At 56.6% G+C, this 21,275-nt stretch overlaps 1 protein-coding gene across 4 annotated transcripts in view; it reads left to right on the top strand.

Moving 5' to 3' along the window:
* PLEKHM2 (pleckstrin homology and RUN domain containing M2) overlaps positions 1–20,622 on the top strand; it is a 50,501-nt gene extending 29,879 nt beyond the window's left edge. Inside the window, exons 2-20 of one of the 4 annotated variants that reach the window (XR_002726614.1) lie at positions 1,670–1,776; positions 2,140–2,249; positions 3,328–3,427; positions 3,961–4,048; positions 5,507–5,693; positions 7,097–7,156; positions 11,198–11,426; positions 12,873–13,691; positions 13,938–14,007; positions 14,126–14,216; positions 14,525–14,589; positions 14,951–15,039; positions 15,642–15,774; positions 16,394–16,584; positions 17,054–17,119; positions 17,812–17,910; positions 18,193–18,372; positions 18,454–18,570; positions 19,654–20,622. Coding sequence is in view for 3 of the 4 variants with exons in the window: in XM_023193490.1 (XP_023049258.1) it covers positions 1,670–1,776; positions 2,140–2,249; positions 3,328–3,427; positions 3,961–4,048; positions 5,507–5,693; positions 7,097–7,156; positions 11,198–11,426; positions 12,873–13,691; positions 13,938–14,007; positions 14,126–14,216; positions 14,525–14,589; positions 14,951–15,039; positions 15,642–15,774; positions 16,394–16,584; positions 17,054–17,119; positions 17,751–17,910; positions 18,193–18,372; positions 18,454–18,570; positions 19,654–19,791 (3,000 nt within the window). In the remaining variant the exon portion in view is untranslated. Of the gene's footprint in view, positions 1–1,669; positions 1,777–2,139; positions 2,250–3,327; positions 3,428–3,960; positions 4,049–5,506; positions 5,694–7,096; positions 7,157–11,197; positions 11,427–12,872; positions 13,692–13,937; positions 14,008–14,125; positions 14,217–14,524; positions 14,590–14,950; positions 15,040–15,641; positions 15,775–16,393; positions 16,585–17,053; positions 17,120–17,750; positions 17,911–18,192; positions 18,373–18,453; positions 18,571–19,653 lie in introns of those variants that run through there. The other 3 variants (XM_023193490.1, XM_023193491.1, XM_023193492.1) reach the window with 3 other exon arrangements.
* The last annotated feature ends 653 nt before the right edge of the window (positions 20,623–21,275 follow it).

Genomic DNA, 21,275 nt, shown 5'->3' with positions numbered 1-21,275 from the left:
TCCTGGCTGACAGGCCTGCCAGGCTTGTTCCGGGCTGCAGAGAAGAGAGGCTATTTTTGTTGTGGGAGCTGAATTGTTGGCCTCTCTCCAGGAGCACATGCTTGTTGATGTGGTGATGTATCTTGCCTGCTGTGGCCGTCTCTACCACTGCTTCCAGAAAACACTTGAGAATATGTTTGTCCCAAGAGCTTAAACCTGAGATCAGGATCAGGCATCTGTGCTCTTTTCTTGTGTTCCACTCCCTTCTGGCCATTGGAAGGGCAGTAGCAGAACAGGATATGGCTAACATGAGCTTGGAGAGACTTTTCTCCTAGAGCTGTGCTTGAAAAGGGCCCTCTCTCTGTAACTGCGGTTGCAGTGAACTCAGTCCAGTGTCTGGGCTTTCTTGTCCTTAACTAGGCTGATGGAGCTGCCCTTGCCCTCACCAGCCTGGTGGGGTTTGCACATTGCTGCAATTCATCTCACCTACTGTCCAAATCTCCTTTTATCATCCCAGCCCAGGAACACTGGTGTCCTTCTTGGTGTAGGGCTTAACATGAGCCTTGCATGCACCTAGATCCATATCCAGCCTTGTCAGGTTCTGCAGGCAATTCTAGTCATGTCAAGAAGGCTGGCAAGAAGGCTGGTGGGGCAGGTGTCCCAGTCCACCGGCCCTTAGTGTATGCAGAGGGTAGCTACAAGTGGGGCCACTGTGATATGAAGGAGGATTGTGTGAACTCAGGAGGTTGAGGCTGCAGCAAGCTGTGATCACACCACTGCACTCCAGCCTGGGTGACAGAGCAAGACCCTGTCTCAAAACAAACAGGCCGGGCACAGTGGCTCACGTCTATAATCCCAGCACTTTGGGAGGCCAAAGTGAGTGAATCACCTGAGGTCAGGAGCTTGAGACCAGCCTGGCCAACATGGCAAAACCCTGTCTCTACTAAAGATAAAAAATTAGCTGGGCGTGGTGGTGGGCACCTGTAATCCCAGCTACTTGGGAGGCTGAGGCAGGAGAATCACTTGAACCTGGGAGGCGAAGGCTTCAGTGAGCCGAGATCATGCTACTGCACTCCAGCCTGGGCAACAGAACAAGACTTTGTCTCAATAAAACAACAACCAAAACGAAAAGAAAACAAGGTACTTTTCTAATATATAACTGGGAAAAACGGGAAACTATAAAGGAAAAGACTGACAGATTTGACTGCATCAAAATTAAAAATTTTTCAACAGAGCAAAAAAAAATAACATAAAGTTTAAAGGTCTGTTGACAATGGGAGGAAAATGCGTCTAGTGCTCTCTGTATCAATGCCCCAGCTCTGGGTTTGTGTGGCATCGATCTCGACAGCACTATACGTAGTGCTCCTGGAGTTATGCTGTGCTGTGGCCCTGACCTGAAGCTTGCCACCACTTGAGACCTATGCATGGATTGTGGATCCCTCCAGCTTCAAGTTGTCACTGTGTGGACTGCTGACTGGGTGCCTCTTGGGGACTGGGCTGTAAAGATACAGCCACTGCCTGCTGGAACCTCCAGTGCCAGAGCTGCCCCTGAGGTAGACATCTCTGTTGGTCATTGTAGATACACCATTTAACTATTTTTTTTTTTTTAGCTACCTTCTTGATTCCAGAACTTCTGTAGTCCTCCTGTTAATCTATTTCTGATTTGGAGGGGATTTTCTTTTTCTTTCAGTTGCAGAGCTATTTTGCTGCATGTGAGGATGAGACCCCTGCCATCCGGAACCATGACAAGGTCCTGCAGCGTCTGTGTGAGCACCTGGACCACGCCCTGCTGTACGGGTAAGGTGGAGGAAGTTTCCAAAGACCACGGAGCACAACCCAGGCCATAAGTAGCCTCCACAGAGAAACCCTTAGCTTGTTTGCCTTTTCTTCCTTCTCTCCCTTTGGCAGAAAGGGATTTGTCCCATTCAAGTGGGCCACAGTCTCTCTGTAGTTACCCCAGTAAATCATCTCTGGGTAGACATAAGTGATGGGGGGAGGATTCACCACAAATGACATGATGGTGTGAAGGTGTGCTGGGTGCCTGGGAGACCTGCTGGGGATCCATCACTTCCTGCCTTGCGCTCACTGCTGGACCAGCCGACTGCAGCTTCCCAGGGTGGCCCCATGCAGGTCACAGCAGCTCCTGTCCTGTTTCCTCAGACTGCAAGACCTCTCCTCTGGCTACTGGGTGCTTGTGGTGCATTTCACTCGGAGAGAGGCCATCAAGCAGATCGAGGTGCTGCAGCACGTGGCCACCAACCTGGGGCGCAGTGAGTAGTCACAAGGAGATGCTGGGGAAGGGACCAGCTCCACCTTCTCTGTGGGTAGCTTGGGGCTCTGTCCCAGGTTTAGCCTCAGGGTCAGCCCTGGGAGGCTCATTACCTGGTGGTGTCCAGTAGCAGTGGAGTGTTAAAATGCCAGCACCAGGCCAGGCATGGTGGCTCACACCTGTAATTCCAGCATTTTGGGAGACTGAGGAGGGAGGATGGCTTGAGGCCAGGAGTTTGGACCAGCCTGGGCAACACAATGAGACCCCATCTCTACAAAAATTTAAAAATTAGGTGGATGTCTTGGTACACACCTGTAGTCCCAGCTACTCAGGGGCTGAGATGGGAGGATGACTTGAGCCCAGCAGTTTGAGGCTGCAGTGAGGCATGACCACAGCATTGCACTCCAGCCTGGAAGAAAGAGTGAGACCCTATCTCTAAAGATTTAGGAAAATGGCTGGGCACAGTGGCTCATGCCCGTAATCCCAACACTTTGGAAGGGTAAGGCAGGAGGATCCCTTGAGCCCAGGAATTTAAGGCTGTAGTGAGCTATGATCACACCACTGTACTCCAGCCTGGGTGACAGAGTCTCTGTCTCAAAAAATAAAATAATAGTAATAGATAAAAAATAAATGTATAAAATGCCAGCCCCCTCCATGAGGCCTCTTTTCTCCCTGCATATGACGGTTTTTTGGCGCAGCAGTGATGGGAAGGAGGGCGAGCTGCCAGCGAGAGCTGGACTCCTATGGAATCCCAGCCTGAGCACGTGCTGTGGAGTCCTTTTTCTCTCCCTGAGCCGGGATCACTGTTACCTACAGGATCAGTGCAGGATCCTGTTGTTTCTTGACCTATCTGAAGTGTGCAGTCTGCCCTCTTTATCAGAATTTCCTGGCCAGCTACATGCTAAGGTCTGACTAGGAAAATAAAGCACTCAGGGGTTATGGTACCCCACCAAGCGTGAAGGCTGCTGAAGTGCCTGGTCCCCTGACCTGCTCTTTCTTTCCTTTCTGCCCTTGCTTGGCAAATAAAAGCCAGCACTCTGACAGGCCTTCCTGCTGGTTACTCCTGCCTTTGTTTGCAGGCCGTGCCTGGCTGTACCTGGCCCTCAACGAGAACTCCTTGGAGAGCTACCTGCGGTTGTTCCAGGAGAACCTGGGTCTGCTGCATAAGTACTACGTCAAGTGAGTGTCTGGGATGGTCTGTCTCCCCTAGCCTCAGAGCTCCCCTTCAGCCACCTCCCAAAGGCTCTTGTCATGCAGACAGCACAGTGTGCCACATCAGTGATGCTAGAAAGCCACTAGAACCTTGCCGGTAGCTAGGTGGCCTTCACTGGGAGCACCAGTGTCCCATCTGGGCTCCTGGGTCCAGTTTGGGTCTCTGCTGCTCCCTGGTCCTCCTCCCAGGCTTTAGACCTGACCAGTGCCCAAGCTTTGGCTCAGGCTTTGCTGGGGTTGCTGCAGGAACAGAGTGTGTACAGCAGCTGCTGAGAGCCTGACAAGCCTTGTGCTTGTCCATCTCTGAAGACACTGGCAGGACAGTGCAGTGTGGCTGCTAACCCAGTAGGAGATCGCTGAGAGGGTGGTGGGCGATCTGGGTGCCTTCCAAGGTGGGGGACATCACGTGTCAAATTTCAACACAGCTGGCATGTTGGTAAGCTCAGGCCAGGCTGGTCAACAGACCCAGAGGCACCATCGTGGCTTCTCGTGTCTTACAGGAATGCCCTGGTCTGCAGCCATGATCACCTGACGCTCTTCCTGACCTTGGTGTCCGGGCTAGAGTTCATTCGTTTTGAGCTGGACCTGGTGAGACACCAGGGCTCGCGCTGCTTGTGGGAAGCAGAGGAGGGACCAGGGGAGGGGCAGGGTGGGCGGTGGTTTCATTTCTCAGGTCTTGGTGGGGGAGCTTGTTGAGTGTGACTCGGCTTGAGCAAAGCTTGTTTTTTCGGGTGAGGGAAAGGTTTCAGGGTCCGTTGAATTGAGTGAGAAGAGAAGTGATTCTTTTGCCTTACTGATGGCAAGAATTCCTGGTTCAGGTTACTTCCTCCTATCTCCGCATCCAACTTGGAGAAAAGCCACATTGCCTGGAGTAACTTTTTTTTTTTTTTTTTTTGAGACAGAGTCTCGCTCTGTCGCCCAGGCTGGAGTGCAGTGGCACGATCTCGACTCACTGCAAGCTCTGCCTCCCGGGTTCACACCATTCTCCTACCTCAGCCTCCCGAGTAGACTAGCTGGGACTACAGGTGCCCGCCAGCACGCCCGGCTAATTTTTTTGTATTTTTAGTAGAGACGGGGTTTCACCGTGTTAGCCAGGATGGACACGATCTCCTGACCTCATGATTCACCCGCCTCAGCCTCCCAAAGTGCTGGGATTACAGGCGTGAGCCACCGCGCCCGGTGTCTGGAGTATCTTAACCCAGAAGAACTGGCCTTCATGTTTAGGACAGTTAGAAGGACAAGGCAAATTCAGCCTGGTGCTTCTGGGGTTCTGAAAGGTGTCATCAGCTCCATGACGAGCCTTCAGCCACCCTCTTCAAGTTCTCAAGCTTCTCTCCCCATCACATCCTGTACAAATGTGATGCTGGCCCACATGGAGCCAAAGAGGCTCCCAGGCACCTCTTGGAATGGGCTCAGAATGGAATGCAGCTGCCCCGTCCTAATCAAATGACCTTCCTTGGGCCAGGTACAGTGGCTCACACCTGTTATCCCAGCACTTGGGGAAGCTGAGGTGGGTGGATCACCTGAGGTCAGAAATTCGAGACCAGCCTGGCCAACATGGCGAAACCCCGTCTCTACCAAAAAAAAAAAATACAAAAATTAGCGGGGTGTGATGGTGGGTGCCTATAATCCCAGCTACTTGGGAGGCTGAGGCAGGAGAATCGCTTGAAGCCGGGAGGTGGAGGCTGCAGTGAGCCGAGATCACATCACTGCACTCCAGCCGGGGCAATAGTGAGACTGTCTCAAAAAAAAAAAAAAGAGAGAGAGAGAGACAGCGGGGGCATCAAAGGGTGTAGCTGAGTTCTGACAGCTCTGTCTTCCATCAGCCTGAAGTCCACAGCTTTAAAAGCCAACACTATTCACACTGCTCTTCTTAGCAGCTTTTCTTTGAATTTACTACTTTCAGCCCTTGATTTCCCAAAGAATAACTAGCATAGAGGGTGTGACAGAGGCACATCTGCGTCTCCCAGGCCTGGATTCTGCTGTCCGCGGAAGGCTGCTACATGGAGTCTCCCACCAAACGGGCCTCCTCTACTCTCTCCCCAGGATGCCCCTTACCTAGACCTGGCCCCCTACATGCCCGACTACTACAAACCTCAGTATCTGCTGGACTTCGAAGACCGCCTTCCCAGCTCGGTCCATGGCTCAGACAGTCTGTCCCTCAACTCCTTCAACTCCGTCACCTCCACCAACCTGGAGTGGGATGACAGTGCGATTGCCCCATCTAGTGAGGGTGAGTGGCCCCAGGGCAGAACGGCTAAGGCTAAGCCCCTGCTGTGAAACAGACTTGAGCTGCTTAAGCCTGGCTAAGTGACGTCTTTCTTGGCTAGTTTTGGTCTGGTGGCTGAAATTTGCAATTAAACAGGGCTGGCCATTCCCCAGATCTTCATCTCCTCAGAGTCTCTGTGGTGGCTAAAAAGCGGATTCTGGGCACAAATAGCCAAAATTTTATGTGTATATATATATTTTAAGGTTAGACCCTTTTCCAGAAGGTTCTAGTCACATGCCTGGGGCAGTTTTCTAAGCAAGGAAGGTTTAGCAGTGGGACCTGGAAACCCTTGTCACAGGGTTGACTGTTACCTGCTCTGGGGAGCTTGTCTGAACCCACATTCCAGTTAGAAAGAGGTTAAGCAACCCCTAGAAGAAGAGAGAACCAGGCAGGTCTGAAGCACAGGGAAACCTTGCCACTGTGTCCTGTGTGTCCGTCCGATTTCTCCGAGTTCCTTCTGCGATCGCTGATGTGTGGGATGGTCGCACCCTTTGCATCAGAGACCGAGGAAGAAACTGCAGGTCATTTTGTTGTCTTGACCCAATGACTTACTGGAACAGCCTGGTTTCTCTCAAACCTTAGGCCCTGGTGTTCATGGATAAAACTGGCCGTTTTCCCCCCCTCTATCCCCTGTGGGAGACCAGAGCCCTTCACGGACTTCACCCCACCACCTCACCTCCAGGGAAGGGGATCCCAGCCCCAGTTCAGCCCTGGGGCACCCTGGAATTGCCTCAGCATTGAGACCTTGGCCTTCCCCTTTCTTTATTTCTGCTGTACCACGGGTTATATGTCCCAGGAAGGGAGGTAGGTCCCTTTCACACTTGCTGTTAGCAAGACCTGCATTGCTGACTGTGCAAGCTGAAGACGGCGGTTCAGTCTCCTTAGGTTGGGCCCATGGGCCGCCTTAGAGGAGTCGGAGGGGCGGGCCTTGCTGGAAGAGCCAGGGCAAGGATGGATCCATGGATGGAGGTGTCCCCTCAGCAATTTGGAGATTGTGTAACTGCAGCTGCCAGGGCAGTGTCTCCATGCCCTGCTAGGGTACGGAGGGAAGGAACGCAAGGGGTAGAAAACAAAGCTAGGCACAGGCAGCAAGGCTTCTCTCTGCCAGAACCAGCTTCTGGTTATGGAAAGGGGTGGCCCTGAAAGGTCTTTCTGGCTGGTTGGAAGCTCCTGGACCAGTGCCCGAGCTGAGAGGCAGCCAGGGCCCTAGTCAGTTTCCCCAAGGTTGTTGGATACAATGTAGAAAGTTGAAGTTTTCCTCTCCTATTTCCTCCCCATGTCTCCCATCCCATCTCCCCTCCCCTCCCTCCAGTCATCCTTCCACTGCCTGTGTTTCTAATCTTCAGTTTTGTCCCTCGTTTTTGTAGATTATGATTTTGGAGATGTGTTTCCAGCAGTGCCGTCTGTACCCAGCACAGACTGGGAAGGTGGGCCAGAGTCCGCTGTTACCCTCTTTTCCTGTTTTGCAATGTTTCCATGCCAAGCTTGCTGCATGTATCAAATCAGCTCCTTATTATTTATAATAATGTCCATAATCATAATAAAGCCAAGTTTGGTGTTCTAATAGATGGAATTCTGCAGTGGGAAAACGGGACCTCTAGCTGTAGGCAAATCCCTTCTCCCAGTGCAGGGCTCCTGCCTTTGCGCAGTGGCCTTTCAGAGTCACTAAGTGGCTGCATTTCGGGGGATACAGGATCACCCTTCCTGATTCCAGTGCCAGCTGATGCTCTCGGGGTGTGTAGGGCCTGACCCAGTGAACAGAGACTTGTTCTGGAAAACCATGCCTTTAAACATGCGGGTTGTAAGCTCCTTTGGGTCAGATGAGCATCAGGGAGAAAGAGCTTGATTCTTTCAGTCTGTTCCTAATGGCTTCCTCTTGGGTGTTTTGGTCGAGGTCCAAGTAAGGGAACTGCCCAGGTACAGCTGAAACTTCCTACAGACAGAATCTCTTTGAAGCTTTAAAGCAGATTAAAAGGAAATCTGCCAGCCCTCCCACCCTGTCTGCTGGGCAGTAGCAGTGCCTGGGCATTTTTCTGCCTGAAATTCCACTTCTGGGCTTACATGAATTCACAAAGCTATTTCCAGGTTACCACGATTACTCAAAGCAAAGGCTATGTTGCCAATAAGGTGAATGTTTCCCCCTAAAATCTGAGACCATAGCAGATCCCTGTTATTTTATTTTATTTTACTTTTTGAGACAGAGTCTTGCCCTGTTGCTCAGGCTGGAGTGCAGTGGTATGATCTTGGCTCACTGCAACCTCCACCTCCGGGGTTCAAGCGATTCTCCTGCCTCAGCCTCCCAAGTAGCTGGGATTACAGGTGTGTGCCACCACGCCTGGCTAATTTTTGTATTTTTGGTGGAGACGGGGTTTTCCCATGTTGGCCAGGCTGGTCTTGAACTCCTGACTTCAGGTGATCCACTTGCCTCAGCCTCTCAAAGTGTTGGGATTACAGGCGTGAGCCACTGCACCTGGTCCAAATCCCTGTTATTAAAGAGCCTCCTACCTTCTGGGCCACTTCCAGCCTGGAACAGGGGAGGTGAGGGAACCTGGCCTCTGAACAGGGGAGGTGAGAACTGCCGCAACCTGAGGATGAGGGGCAGGTGGCTCTCCCCGCATTATTAGAGACAGGGTCGCTGAGTAATGGGTGACAGGTGATCCCTTCCCAAATAATGTGAGTATGAAATACCTTAACTCTGGGGGAAATAAGATGTGGCATTGGGAAAAATAAACTATTGTGTCCGGAATTGATGAGTGCTAGCAGCCCTCACTCTCAGCGCCTCCTCGGCCTCCGGCCTCGGCATCTACTTTGGCAGCGCTGAGAGTGAGGGCTGCTAGCACACTATGACACTTGGCCAAGAGTAGTGTTGAGGGGTCCCCTGTTTGAGTTAAATTAGCTTGGATTCCAGAATTCCATCATAACGTCATGTACCCTCTCGGCCTCTCTTCTTGCAGCACACATGCTGGATATTGTTTTTTTCCCCTCCGATTCTAACAACTAACCCTCCTCCTGACACGCCTGTTGCAGTCACTTGACAAGCAGGGCCTGACCTTCCTCTGCAGCCTTTCAGAGCTCCCTGCAGCCTGAGAACTAACAGCCCAGTTGCACTGCTTGCCTCAGGGCAGGGTGAGATTTCCTGAGTTCCTGGAGCAGGATTCCTGAGCTCACTCTGGCACCTCACCCAGGGAGGCTCTGTCTTCTCCTTGGACCTGGAGGAAGGCAGGACTTGGGGCAGCTCCAAACTCTGAGCATGGGGTGGCCTTCCCCTGGTCTCTGGCTTAGTTACAGAACTGGTGGGCATCCAGGTCTTGACACCCACCACATCTCATGATCTGCCCACTCACCTGTCAGGGCTCCTCTTGGGTGCAACCGCATGTGCTGAGGAGAATCACAGGGGCTGGAGCAAGAACACATGGGCTTAGCAGGAGCCTGCTTTGGGACTGAGACACATGGTTTTCTGTATCATAGAACTCAGGCTCCGGGATCCCAGGAAATCTGGAAAAAGCCCCCAATGTTGCTGGTGTTTTCTGGCAGAGCTGCTCATTGCCTTTAGCCTCCTCTTTTGTCCTTATATTAAAAGACAGCAGACTTAAAAAAAAAAAAAAAAAAAAAAAAAAAGGGCGATGAGGAGGCCAGGCTCACACCTGTAATCCCAGCACTTTGGGAGGCTGAGGCTGGAGGATTGCCTGAGCCCAGGAGTTTGAGACCAGCCTGGGCAACACAGGGGGACCCCGTCTCTACTAAAACTACAAAAATCAGCCAGGCATGGTGGAGCTCGCCTATAGTCCCAGCTACTCTGTAGGCTGAGGCAGGGCAGGAGGATCACTTGAACCCAGGAGGTCAAGGCTACAGTGAGCTGTGATTGTGCCACTGCGCTCCAGGCTGAGTGACAGAGTGAGACCCTGTCTCAAAAAAAAAAAAGGACGGTGTGCTGCATCAGTATACAGCTGCCCTGAGGCTTCCAAGAGGCACTAAGTTGACAGCTGGTTGAGCCCCCAGTGGGGCTGTGGGGCGCATATTTGCCTCTTTTCTTCCGGGCAGACAGCAGCCAACAAGATAGGTGTTGACCGGCAAATGGAGCATGACCAGCCGTGGCCCTTGCCGTTGACCCTCACCCACGCGGTTTCACCAGCTGGGCCTCAGCTCTCTGCTTGGGTGGCTCCCATCTGCCACTGGCTAAATGGTCTGTGTGCTTCACCTGCCCATGCTCCCTCTCCTGCCCTGTTGCAGTAACCAGGGGCAGATGGCTGGGTGGGGCAGGATGTCTAAGCCAGCTCCCCTCTCGGGGGCCGTGTCAAGGTATGACTCAGAAAGGACCAGTCAGTGAGCTGACGCTTGAATGAAATGGGGTTCTTGGCCGGGCGCGGTGGCTCACGCCTGTAATCCCAGCACTTTGGGAAGCTGAGGCGGGCGGATCACGAGGTCAGGAGATCGAGACCATCCTGGCCAACATGGTGAAACCCCGGCTCTACTAAAAATACAAAAATTAGCTGGGCGTGGTGGCGCATGCCTGTAATCCTAGCTACTCAGGAGGCTGAGGCAGGAGAATCACTTGAACCGGGGAGTTGGAGGTTGCAGTGAACTGGGATCGTGCCACTGCCCTCCAGCCTGGCGACAGAGAGACTCCGTCTCAAAAAAAAAAAAAAGAAATGGAGTTTCAGCACCACTGCACCACCTTTGCAGGGGCGCCTGGTGCTGCCCCCGAGGAGTGTGTAGGTTGGGGCTGCTGGGGAGAAGCAGCCTGGGGGGCAGCCTCTCAGACCCCTGTTTTGCCCCTTCGCACCTCTTCTCATTGCCCTGCTCTGTCATCTTGTCTCTACTCTGCGCTCTGGGCGTTTCCCTCTGCCCCATGGTTCCCACCCCTTGGGCTCTCATCCTGTCCTCCCAGCCTCTGCCCCCACTCTGCACCCCTCAATTTCTCTGCTGTCTTCCTCCATTCTTCTCACTTTGTGTCCTTTGACCTCTGTAAGGGACCCTTCAGAGGACTTTGGGCGCCTCTCAGCCCTACAAGTAGGGTATGGGGCTAACGGGGCTGCTGGATACCCCTGTAGTGGCCTGGCAGGAAAGGCTCTGAGGGTAACCTAAGAGGCATGCAGCCTGGCTCCTCTCTGGGGCTCCCAGCCACCCATGGAGGCCTCGAAGTCACCATCCCTATGGGACTTAGAGCCTGGAGCTTGAGCGTGGAGGCTGCTTCCCCGCGGGGCCCTTAACACAAACTCAGCCAAATTGTCGTGAGCTCTGGAGGACCCCCAGGGGTGGTGGAGATGGTGGTCCCTCCAAGTTGCTCCTAAAGTACAAATCCCATGTCCTGTGAGGTTGGGGCTTCTACTCGAAATAGGGTCACCCCGGTCAGGTTTCCCTGGGAGGAACTGGCCAGTCTGCCTCCCTCTTGGGCTAACGCATGCTCTGGGGGTTGGGGACCCCAGGGGGTGCCTGATAGGGTGTCTCCTGCTTCCTTGTCCTCCCAGATGGAGACCTCACAGACACGGTCAGCGGCCCCCGCTCCACAGCCTCTGACCTGACCAGCAGCAAGGCCTCCACCAGGAGCCCCACCCAGCGCCAGAACCCCTTCAATGAGGAGCCGGCAGAGACCGTGTCCTCCTCTGACACCACCCCCGTGCACACCACCTCTCAGGAGAAGGAGGAGGCCCAGGCCCTGGACCTGCCAGATGCCTGCACGGAGCTCGAGGTCATCAGGTCAGCGGGGAGGGGCCCAGAGAGGGGTCCTGGGGGTCCAACCTGTCCACTCCCAGCATCAGCTGTTCGTCCAGGGCAGACTGGGACACCCCCCGAGGGCAGTTGCATGCCTTCCTGGAAACCCTTCCTACCTCTAGGAGGTTCTTTGAGCAAGAGGAAGTGGAGGCCTGTCCTAGTCATCTCGGCTGCTGGAATAAAGCACTGCAGACGGGCGGCTTCCACAACAGACATTCTCACAGCTCTGGAGCCTGCAGTCCGCAGTCAGGGTGCCAGCATGGCCAGGCTCTGATGAGGGATTCACAGATCTCCCTCTTCTCGCTGTGTCGTGGTGGGGAACAGAGAGAAAGCTCTCTAGGGTCCCTTTTATGAGGGCGCTGATCCCATTCCTGAGGATCCCACCCTCAGGACCTCATCACCTCCCGACGGCCCCGCCTCCTGATACCATCATATCAGGAGTTAGGATTCCAACATAGCAGTTTGGAGGGGACACACACATTCACTCCACTGTAGGGCTCAAGCCCTTGGAAGCCGGCGGCACAGGCAGCGACTGCGGCTGGCGGCTGGGGCCATGTCCAGGCTGCCGGGGCATTTGCTGGGTCTGCCCAAGATCAGAAAGCACCTTCAGGCTGGACTCTTCCCAAGGGAGTTCTTGGACGTTAAGATACAATTTCTGAGATTCATTGAAAGAAAAGTATCTTTGTCATATGGGCAGGACATGGAAAGGAGGGACGTGGTGGGTGGCCAGCAGGGACTGTCGACCAGAGCCTCCCCAGCTCTCTGACCTCCCTGACCCCTTCTTGAAACTTCATACTGACTAAGAGAAGCCCTGTGTGCTTGCTGGCCTGAGGTGGGGGATTGCTCCCCGGTGACTGGAGCCAGGAGGCCACCCCATGGGCTGGTTCCAGTCCACAGCAGCATCATGCTCAGACCTGGGGTCCCTTAGCTAAGCCCGCTCCAGCCAACCTGGAACCAGAGTGGGACCCGGAGCGTGAGTCCAGAAAGTGCTGAGTACTTTCTGGGTGATTCCTCCCTGATGATGCCTAAGGGAAGTGAGGTCAGCTCAGGATCCACATCCTAAGCGGGGCTGAGTGGAGGGGGCATTGCCTGACCAGCCATGGCCTGGTTTCCTTTCCTAGAGTGCAACTAGCTCAGCTGTTCCATTAAGAGGAATTTGGAGGACCCACTCTGGGGTTCTTCTGGCCGCAGCCATCTGTGCCCAGCCCATGCTACCCCCACCCCGCCTCTACCAGCAAAGGGGGTACCTCAGGGCCTGAGCCGCTGTTGTCCCCTGAGCCAGTGCCTCCACCCAGCACTGCCTAGGACCACTGACACGCTAGCTGTGCCCTCAGAGGTTACATGGCCTACACCACCACCGTGACCCAGCCTGGTTTTCCTCAGCACTGGACTCCTCAGGTGTTAACTCTCTCCCCGTCATTACTGTCCCAGAGTCACCAAGAAGAAGAAAATTGGCAAGAAGAAAAAGAGCAGATCAGATGAGGAGGCGAGTCCACTCCACCCCGCCTGCAGCCAGAAGAAATGTGCCAAGCAGGGGGACGGTGACAGCCGCAACGGCAGCCCAAGCCTTGGGCGGGACTCGCCAGAAACTACGCTTGCCTCCCCGCAGGAGGAGGGAGAGGGGCCGAGCAGCACCACGGAGAGCAGCGAGCGCTCCGAGCCTGGCCTGCTGATCCCCGAGATGAAGGACACCTCCATGGAGCGCCTGGGGCAGCCTCTGAGCAAGGTTATCGACCAGCTCAACGGGCAGCTGGACCCCAGCACCTGGTGCTCCCGTGCTGAGCCCCCAGACCAGTCCTTTCGGACCGGCTCTCCCGGGGATGCCCCGGAGAGGCCGCCGCTTTGCGACTTTAGTGAGGGGCTTTCAGCCCCAATGGACTTCTACCGCTTTACCGTCGAGAGTCCAAGCACTGTTACATCAGGTGGCGGCCACCATGACCCTGCAGGGCTTGGCCAACCGCTGCATGTTCCTAGTAGCCCTGAGGCTGCTGGCCAAGAAGAAGAGGGAGGAGGAGGAGCGGGACAGACGCCTCGGCCCCTAGAGGATACCACGAGGGAGGCTCAGGAGCTGGAGGCCCAGCTGTCTCTGGTCAGGGAGGGGCCTGTGTCTGAGCCAGAGTCTGGGACCCAGGAGGTTCTCTGCCAGCTCAAGCGAGATCAGCCCAGCCCGTGTCTGAGTAGCGCTGAGGATTCTGGGGTGGATGAGGGACAGGGGAGCCCTTCGGAGATGGTCCATTCCTCGGAGTTCAGGTAACAAGACTGTGCGGCTGGCATGGGACTGTCCCAGCCCTTGAAGCTGGGGACACTGCGCCTCTGACCTTCAGATAAATTAAGCACTAGGAAGACCTAGCCTGAGTGAAAAGGGGTGTGAGCCTCCCTCCCTAACTTTGGCTCCTGGTGGGAGGTGGAGGCACTACCCCCTGGCTCTGGGGTGGGGTGTGGCCTCTCCCACCTGTGCCCGCCTGACACCTCGCCCTCCTGACTTGGCCCTCACAGAGTAGACAACAATCACCTGCTCCTGCTAATGATCCACGTGTTCAGAGAAAACGAAGAGCAGCTGTTCAAAGTAAGTCCTAGGAACTCAGGAGCGAGCAAGAGACCACAAGGGCGAGGCGGGATGGGCCACCGCCCCCGCTGGAGCGGCAGGAGCCGCCTGCCTGACCCCTGTCTGCTTCGGCCCCCAGATGATCCGGATGAGCACCGGGCACATGGAGGGCAACCTGCAGCTGCTGTACGTGCTGCTCACAGACTGCTATGTCTACCTGCTCCGGAAAGGTGCCCGCCGCCCCCGGGCAGACAGTGGGTTGTGGATGAGGCTGACTCTCAGCCCATTTTCCCCAGTCCCCTTGCCCTCTTGACTGCCTTCTGGCTGCCTGGCATGCAGTGATGGAAAGGCACCCCAAGGAAGGTGTTGCCAGCAGCCCTGAGACGTGAGCCTGGGGCTCCCTCTGTGAGAACACACCATACTCCTATTGCAGGGCAAGGAGAGCCCCCTAAGAGAGGGGGCTTTGTCTAAGAAAATGGGGTAGGGGGAGGGAAAAGAGGCCTGTGGGGATAATAGGCCTTGGGGTCTCCTCTCTCAGGGGCCACAGAGAAGCCATACCTGGTGGAAGAGGCCGTTTCTTACAATGAACTTGACTATGTGTCGGTGAGTCCAGGCCCCGCAGTTGCGCGCCTGCTGTAGGTACAGGGCTTCTCAGGCCACTTACCCATAGAGCTGCAGGGTGAGGCACAGCCCCTTACTCATTTCCCGGGGTTGGGCACCAACTTAACTCTCAGAAACGCTTCTGTACACGATGCTGGAGGTAAGAACCTAGCTTGAGGTCGCCTCTTCCCGTGCTAGATTTCTGACCACCCCTCCCTCACTTGTGCCAGCCCCTGGCCTCTGGGGCTTTACTTGGTGGCGGCCCGCGGTGTGCTTCTGCCTTCCCAGCAAGCCTGGCCACACTGCCTCCTCCACCAGGCAGCAGCCAAGCCTCAAGTGCATGTCAGGGTGTGGTTTCTGGCAGGTTGGCCTTGACCAGCAGACGGTGAAGCTGGTGTGCACCAACCGCAGGAAGCAGTTTCTGCTGGACACGGCTGATGTGGCGCTGGCTGAGTGAGTGGCGACCCCGCCCCTCTGGAAGTACTGGAGAGTCTGAAGCTGCCCATACATAGGTGTGGGTGCCCTGGGGGTGGGGGATGGGAAGTGGGAGATCCAGGATGGGAAACCAGATGCATTCCCTCTGGAACCTGCATCTGCTCAGAGAGGCAGGCAAGTAGACGAAAATCTCGGGACTCGTGGTCAGCCCAGGTGACCTCAGCCCCTGGTGACTCTTGGGGGTGCTGGCATGAGTTGTCCGACAGGAAGGAAGGCAGAGAGCCATGCTGCTGGGCCAGGTGTGCCCTTGAACACTTGCATCCTTGTCCTGGCTCAAGGTCCCACCCGTTCAAGTCCTGCCAACCCTCCTTGTCAGTCTCCCCTCACTGTCAAAATCCAAGCCCCCTTGGCCACTGAGAACGATCAGGCCTGTTCCAGTTGTCATTTGATGACCTTGGACCTCGTCATTGCCGCACCTGCCACCCTGGTCACTGGTTCTAGCCAGGCCCCTCCCCCAAGTTTCTGTGACCCCCTCCAGGCCAGGAGGGCTCAAGACTAAGCCCTGTCCAGTTGTGGCCCTGTTCTCAGGCCTCTAACCACAAACCCTACTCCCTGTGTAGGTTCTTTTTGGCTTCTTTGAAGTCAGCCATGATCAAAGGCTGTCGAGAACCACCCTACCCCAGCATCCTGACGGATGCCACCATGGAGAAGCTGGCACTGGCCAAATTTGTGGCCCAAGAATCGAAGTGTGAGGTAAGAACCTGGAGAGGAAGCTGGGTGCAGCCCCTGAGAGAACAGAGCAGCAGCCATGAAGATTGGCATGAAGGTTAAGGGATGCACATAGATGTCTTTGCCATTTCACAGTCGCCTACCTGGGTGGGACGGGATGGGGCTTTCCCATCCTGGACGGGAGGAAGGTCATGTCCACCTTCCTACTTGGGTTGTGTCCTAAGGTTAAAACACCCTTGCTCGGCAGGGCGTGATGGCTCATGCCTATAATCCCAGCACTTTGGGAGGCTGAGGCAGGCAGATCACCTGAGGTCAGGAGTTCGAGACCAGCCTCACCAAAATGGTGAAATACACTAAAAATACAAAACTTAGCCAGAGGTGGTGGCGGGCGCCTGTAATCCCAGCTACTTGGGAGGCTCAGGCAGGAGAATTGCTTGAACCTGGGAGGTGGAGGTTGCAGTGAGTAGAGATTGTACCACTGCACTCCAGCCTAGGCGACAGAGCGAGACTCAGTCAAAAAAAAAAACAAAAAACCCTTGCTCTTGGCTACCCCAGGTGCTGGGCCGTCAATGAGCCCAATCCGGGCTCAGCCACCTGCCTGGCCCAGGCCTTACTTGCTTTGTTCCCTGTCTCCCCCACCCAGGCATCTGCCGTCACTGTGCGCTTCTACGGCCTTGTGCACTGGGAGGACCCCACAGATGAGTCCCTGGGCCCTGCCCCCTGCCACTGCTCACCCCCCGAGGGTACCATCGCCAAAGAAGGCATGCTGCACTACAAGGCAGGCACCTCCTACCTGGGCAAGGAACACTGGAAGACGTGCTTTGTGGTTCTCAGGTGAGAGCCCTGGCAGCTCCAGGCCTGGGGCTTGGGCCCTGGGGTGGCTGGGCGGTCAGGTCCCCAGCGGGGATCTCTCCGCAGCAGGTCACTTAGGGAGCAGCCTGAGAAGAGGACGCTTCTCTTCCCTACAAGAGCTTGGAGTCGACCTAGCTCAGGCTGTTAGAGCTTCTCTGTACAGCCAGTCATCTTCGGGGCCCAGGAATCCCTGAGTGCCTCAGGGGAGGATGCAGGCTTGGTCCCTCTGATGAACCTTGAGCTGTGTCCCAGGTCTGCTGAGGTGGCCACGTTCCCTGCTGGGCCCCCAGGGCTTTCTTCACCCTCCCTTCCGTAGATGACAGCTCCTGGCCTCCTTTGCCTCAGATTCATGGCCACAGCATGTGCGTGGGAGGGGAACCCTGGGACTTGGGCTCTGCTTGGCCCCAGTTCCTGGGACAGGCCTCACTCACCCTGTTTTGTGTCCCTGCAGCAACGGGATCCTCTACCAGTACCCGGACCGCACCGATGTCATCCCTCTGCTCTCAGTGAACATGGGGTAAGTGTCCCGGGAGAAGGGAGTGTATCCTGGGGCCCAGAGCTGCCGTCTCCCTGGTTCGAGATGTTCTCCCTGCTTGGCAGTTCAGCCTCGCCCTCAGCCCCACCCAATCCAGCGGCCCTGACAGGTGGCCTGGGGCTTCCACGATCTGAATGCTGCAAGGAGCCCACAGGAGGGGATGAGGGAGGCAGCAAGGAGCTCCTGACTTAGAACAGGTCCAGTCTGATGAGGGAGGCAGGCCCTTCCCCAGAAGCTCCTGGCCTGATGGGAGATGGACATTTGGGTAATCGGAAGGAACAGCGGGCCCTCAAGAGGAAGCATGCATGAATGAATGAGGCCAATTCTCAGAGGGCCAGAGGGACAGCTGATTCCCAGCCCCACCTGGCCATGCTTGGGGATTTAGAAGATCTTGGGCATTCTGGAGATGAAAGGTGTTACACAGAAAGATGGTGGCTGGGGCTCCCAGACTGCTCCTGGGAGCTGGAAGGGCCTGGAGAGCCCTGTGGTATCCTCCAGCCCCCAGGACGGTGGGGCAGACCCTGTGCCGCACACCCTGCACCAACCCTGGGGGCTGCCACTCGGTGCTGCCCTTGCCTTCTCGCTCCCGTTTCACCCTCCTCCTCTGGCCCAGGGGGGAGCAGTGCGGTGGCTGCCGGAGAGCCAACACCACGGATCGGCCCCACGCCTTCCAGGTCATTCTCTCCGACCGGCCCTGCCTGGAGCTGAGTGCCGAGAGTGAGGCCGAGATGGCCGAGTGGATGCAGCACCTCTGCCAGGCTGTGTCCAAAGGGGTGAGCTTTGCCTGCGCCCACCGCTCACCTGACCTGCCTAACCCACCCAGACCCCCAGGGTCCCATCTCTAAACCCATAGTCACAGAGCAACCTGAGGGCCAAGACCTCCAGGGGGCAGCCCAGGAATGGACCCTGGAGCTTGGGCATCACTCCCATCCCCACCTCTACTCCTGATCCCTGGAGGGAGAGCAGAAGGGCTGGCTGGGTCCCCTGGAGTGGGGAGTTCTGGTGCAGACCAGCCCTGGAGGCCCCAGCCTGCCTCTCCCCTGCCCCGCTGCCAGGTCATCCCTCAGGGCGTAGCTCCCAGCCCCTGCATCCCCTGCTGCCTGGTCCTCACCGATGACCGCCTTTTCACGTGCCATGAGGATTGCCAGACCAGCTTCTTCCGCTCTCTGGGCACAGCCAAGCTGGGCGACATCAGTGCTGTCTCCACGGAGCCGGGCAAGGAGTACTGTGTCTTGGTGAGCTGGGGGTGGGGGCGGGGATGCCGGTCCTGCAGCAGGAAAGCTCTGACTGCTCACCGGGGGCCTGGCTCTCCCTAGGAGTTCTCCCAGGACAGCCAGCAGCTCCTTCCGCCCTGGGTCATCTACCTGAGCTGCACTTCTGAACTGGACCGATTGCTGTCTGCACTGAGCTCTGGGTGGAAAACCATTTATCAGGTACCCAGCTGCCCAGGAACCCCATTAGCCAGGGACCCTGTGGAGTGGGAGCCACTCCCTGGGGAGACAAACCCTAGTTGCTCCCAGGACCTGGCCCTGCCTCTAGGGTCCTGGGCACAGCCATGTACCAGGGTGCTCCTGCCTCAGGCCTGGGGGTGAGTGCCTGCTGCTCTTGAAACAAACCCAGGAGAGTCCTCGCTGTCCTTACTGCCTCTTGCTGCACCGTCCCCTCCTCGGCTGGCCAGAGGGTGACAAGCCTGCCAGGCTGGGGAGCCCGAGGCCCTCAAGCCACTCAGCACTGCTGCCTCAAGGGCCTGGGAGGGAAGGGGTGGGCCCCGGGAGGTGGGTGTGGGACTCCAGCCTGGGTGGCTTTGCCTCTGGTTTGGACTGGGCCTTGGGTGATTGAGGGTGGCCTGGCAGGAAAGAGCTGTCTGGGGGCAGAGGCCAAGGTGGGCATGTTGGTGCCGGCCCCAGCCTGAGCAGACACACCTGACAGGCACAAAAACTTAGAACCAAAGGGGCAAAACCCTGACTCCTAGTGAGTCTGAGGCCGAAGCTGAAAACAGAACCCAAGAAACTTAATTCCTGACCTCAGTTCTAATCAAACAGCATGAATGGTGGTGGACCTCCAGCTGTGCTCAGATGGTGAGGGCACAAGATTGGCAGGACCCTCTTCCTTGCCCTCCAGGCTTAGCGCCAGTGTAGGAGGGCGCTCATGAGAGCCCTGCACAAGTGGGTTTTGAGCACATGCTGTGCTCTAGCCCCGTGGAAGCCTGGACTAGCCGGAGGCAGAGAACAGCTCAGGACAGACCACCTCCCTGCAGAGCCAGAGTGCAGCGCCTGCCTCGCTGGGCCTACTAAGGGCTGGGGCCTTCCCAGGAAAGTGGGGGCTCAGCGGGTACCACCCCATCCTCAGCTCAAGCCCCTGGCAAGAGCAGGAGAAACTGGCAGCGTGGAAGCTGTTCCCAGGGAGGTATGGGAGGGCCTGACAGGCACCATGGCCAAGGCATAGCCAGGCATGGTGCCCACAAGCCCTGAAGACTGCTGCAGCCCTCATCTGTTCTCTGCACGCCCTCAACACAGGTGGACCTCCCCCACACTGCGATCCAGGAAGCCTCCAACAGGAAGAAATTCGAGGATGCCTTGAGCCTCATCCACAGCGCCTGGCAGCGGAGCGACAGTCTCTGCCGTGGCCGAGCCTCCCGAGACCCCTGGTGCTGAGGCAGAGCTGGTTGGCGTCCCTGGTGGGCAGGAAAGGAAGGCACGCCAACCAACAGGCACACTGTCACGGCTGTCGTCATACTGTCGGGAGCCTACAGCCCGCCCCTGCCCCGGGCGGCAGAAAAAACCGAGTGTGGCTTAAGACAGGGTCCCTCCACTCCAGGGATCCAGATCAGGTGCCCGGCACCCCTGGGCATCCTGCCCAACAGGTAGCAAACGGAGGTCGCTGGGGGCAGAGCGTCTGAGCCCTGTGGGCTCTGCAGATGCACGCCCTCCTCCCGGGCCTCCGCCTCAGTCTGCAGAACCTCTGCCGAGTGGCACTGAGAACCGCATCCATCTAAGGAAGAACAAAAGAACCGGGAGGGCGGGAGCCCTCTCTTCCTCTCCTGGGTTGGGGGCTGGGGCCCTGAGTGCCCAGTCATCCTTGTTCGTGTTTGAACACTCTCCTGGCCGCGTGGGGAAGCAGGAACATGGGGTGTCTGCGCATGCTTCCTCCTCCTAGCTCCATCACCGCACACACAGCTGCCTGCCTTGCCAGATGCAAGGGGTGGGCAGCCCTCCCTGGCTGCCAGGAGGCTCTGCATGCCCACGGTCCTGCCCTGCCTCTCCCTTCAACCTGGCAGTGCCTGTAGCACCAAGGAGCAAAAGGGGTGGATGGAGTGCTTGGAGAAGGGCAGAGCCCACCAGCCTGGCATCCATGTTGACATCTTCTGACTGTCCCTTGCTTGGCTGGAGCTGGGCCCTTCCCTAGTTTCGTCCAGAGCCTCCTGGGGAAGGGGTCAGGTGGTTTGGGTTTTGTTTTTTAAAATAAAATAGACATGTTATATTGCCGAGGCTTGTGACTGGCCCTTTTTGAGCAGGGTAGGGGAAGGGAGGTCTCCAAATCCCTTGGGCCCTTTTCTGCAAACCTTCCTCCATCCTGCCCTGTGCCTGACACGAGGGACACACAGGATATGCAGAACCAGATCAGCCACAGTTGCCGGGTGGACTCACTGCAGGCCCTCAGGCCCTGGGAGTTTCTCAGCCTGACCTTTGCCCTCCCTCCTGTTCCCGTTTGCTACAGCGGCCAGGGGAGGAGCAGCCACCAGCTCAAGCCCCAGGGCACATCTGCACTACCGCCCACCATCTGCAGCCCTTCCTGGGGCCGGACACTCCTGCCTCCACAGCCCCGGGAGTGAGTGCCCAAACCCAGGAGAATCCAAGCTTTCCTGCTGCCTCTTGCTGCACCGTCCTCTCCGGGGCTGACCAGAGGGTGACAAGCCTGCCAGGCCGGGAGCCCAAGGCCCTCAAGCCACTCAGCACTACTGCCTCAAGGGCCTGGGAGGGAAGGGGTGGACCCCGGGAGGTGGGTGTGGGACTCCAGCCTTGGTGGCTCTGCCTCTGGTTTGGACTGGGCCTTGGGTGACTGAGGGTGGCCTGGCAGGAGACAGCTGTCTGGGGGCAGAGGCCAAGGTGGGCATGTTGGTGCCGGCCCCAGCCTGAGC

The sequence above is a fragment of the Piliocolobus tephrosceles genome, chromosome 1 (genome assembly GCF_002776525.5).
Source record: "Piliocolobus tephrosceles isolate RC106 chromosome 1, ASM277652v3, whole genome shotgun sequence".
Classification (NCBI taxonomy): domain Eukaryota; kingdom Metazoa; phylum Chordata; class Mammalia; order Primates; family Cercopithecidae; genus Piliocolobus; species Piliocolobus tephrosceles.
The sequence above is the reverse complement of the archived record's forward strand: the minus strand, read 5'-3'. Positions and strand labels throughout refer to the sequence as shown.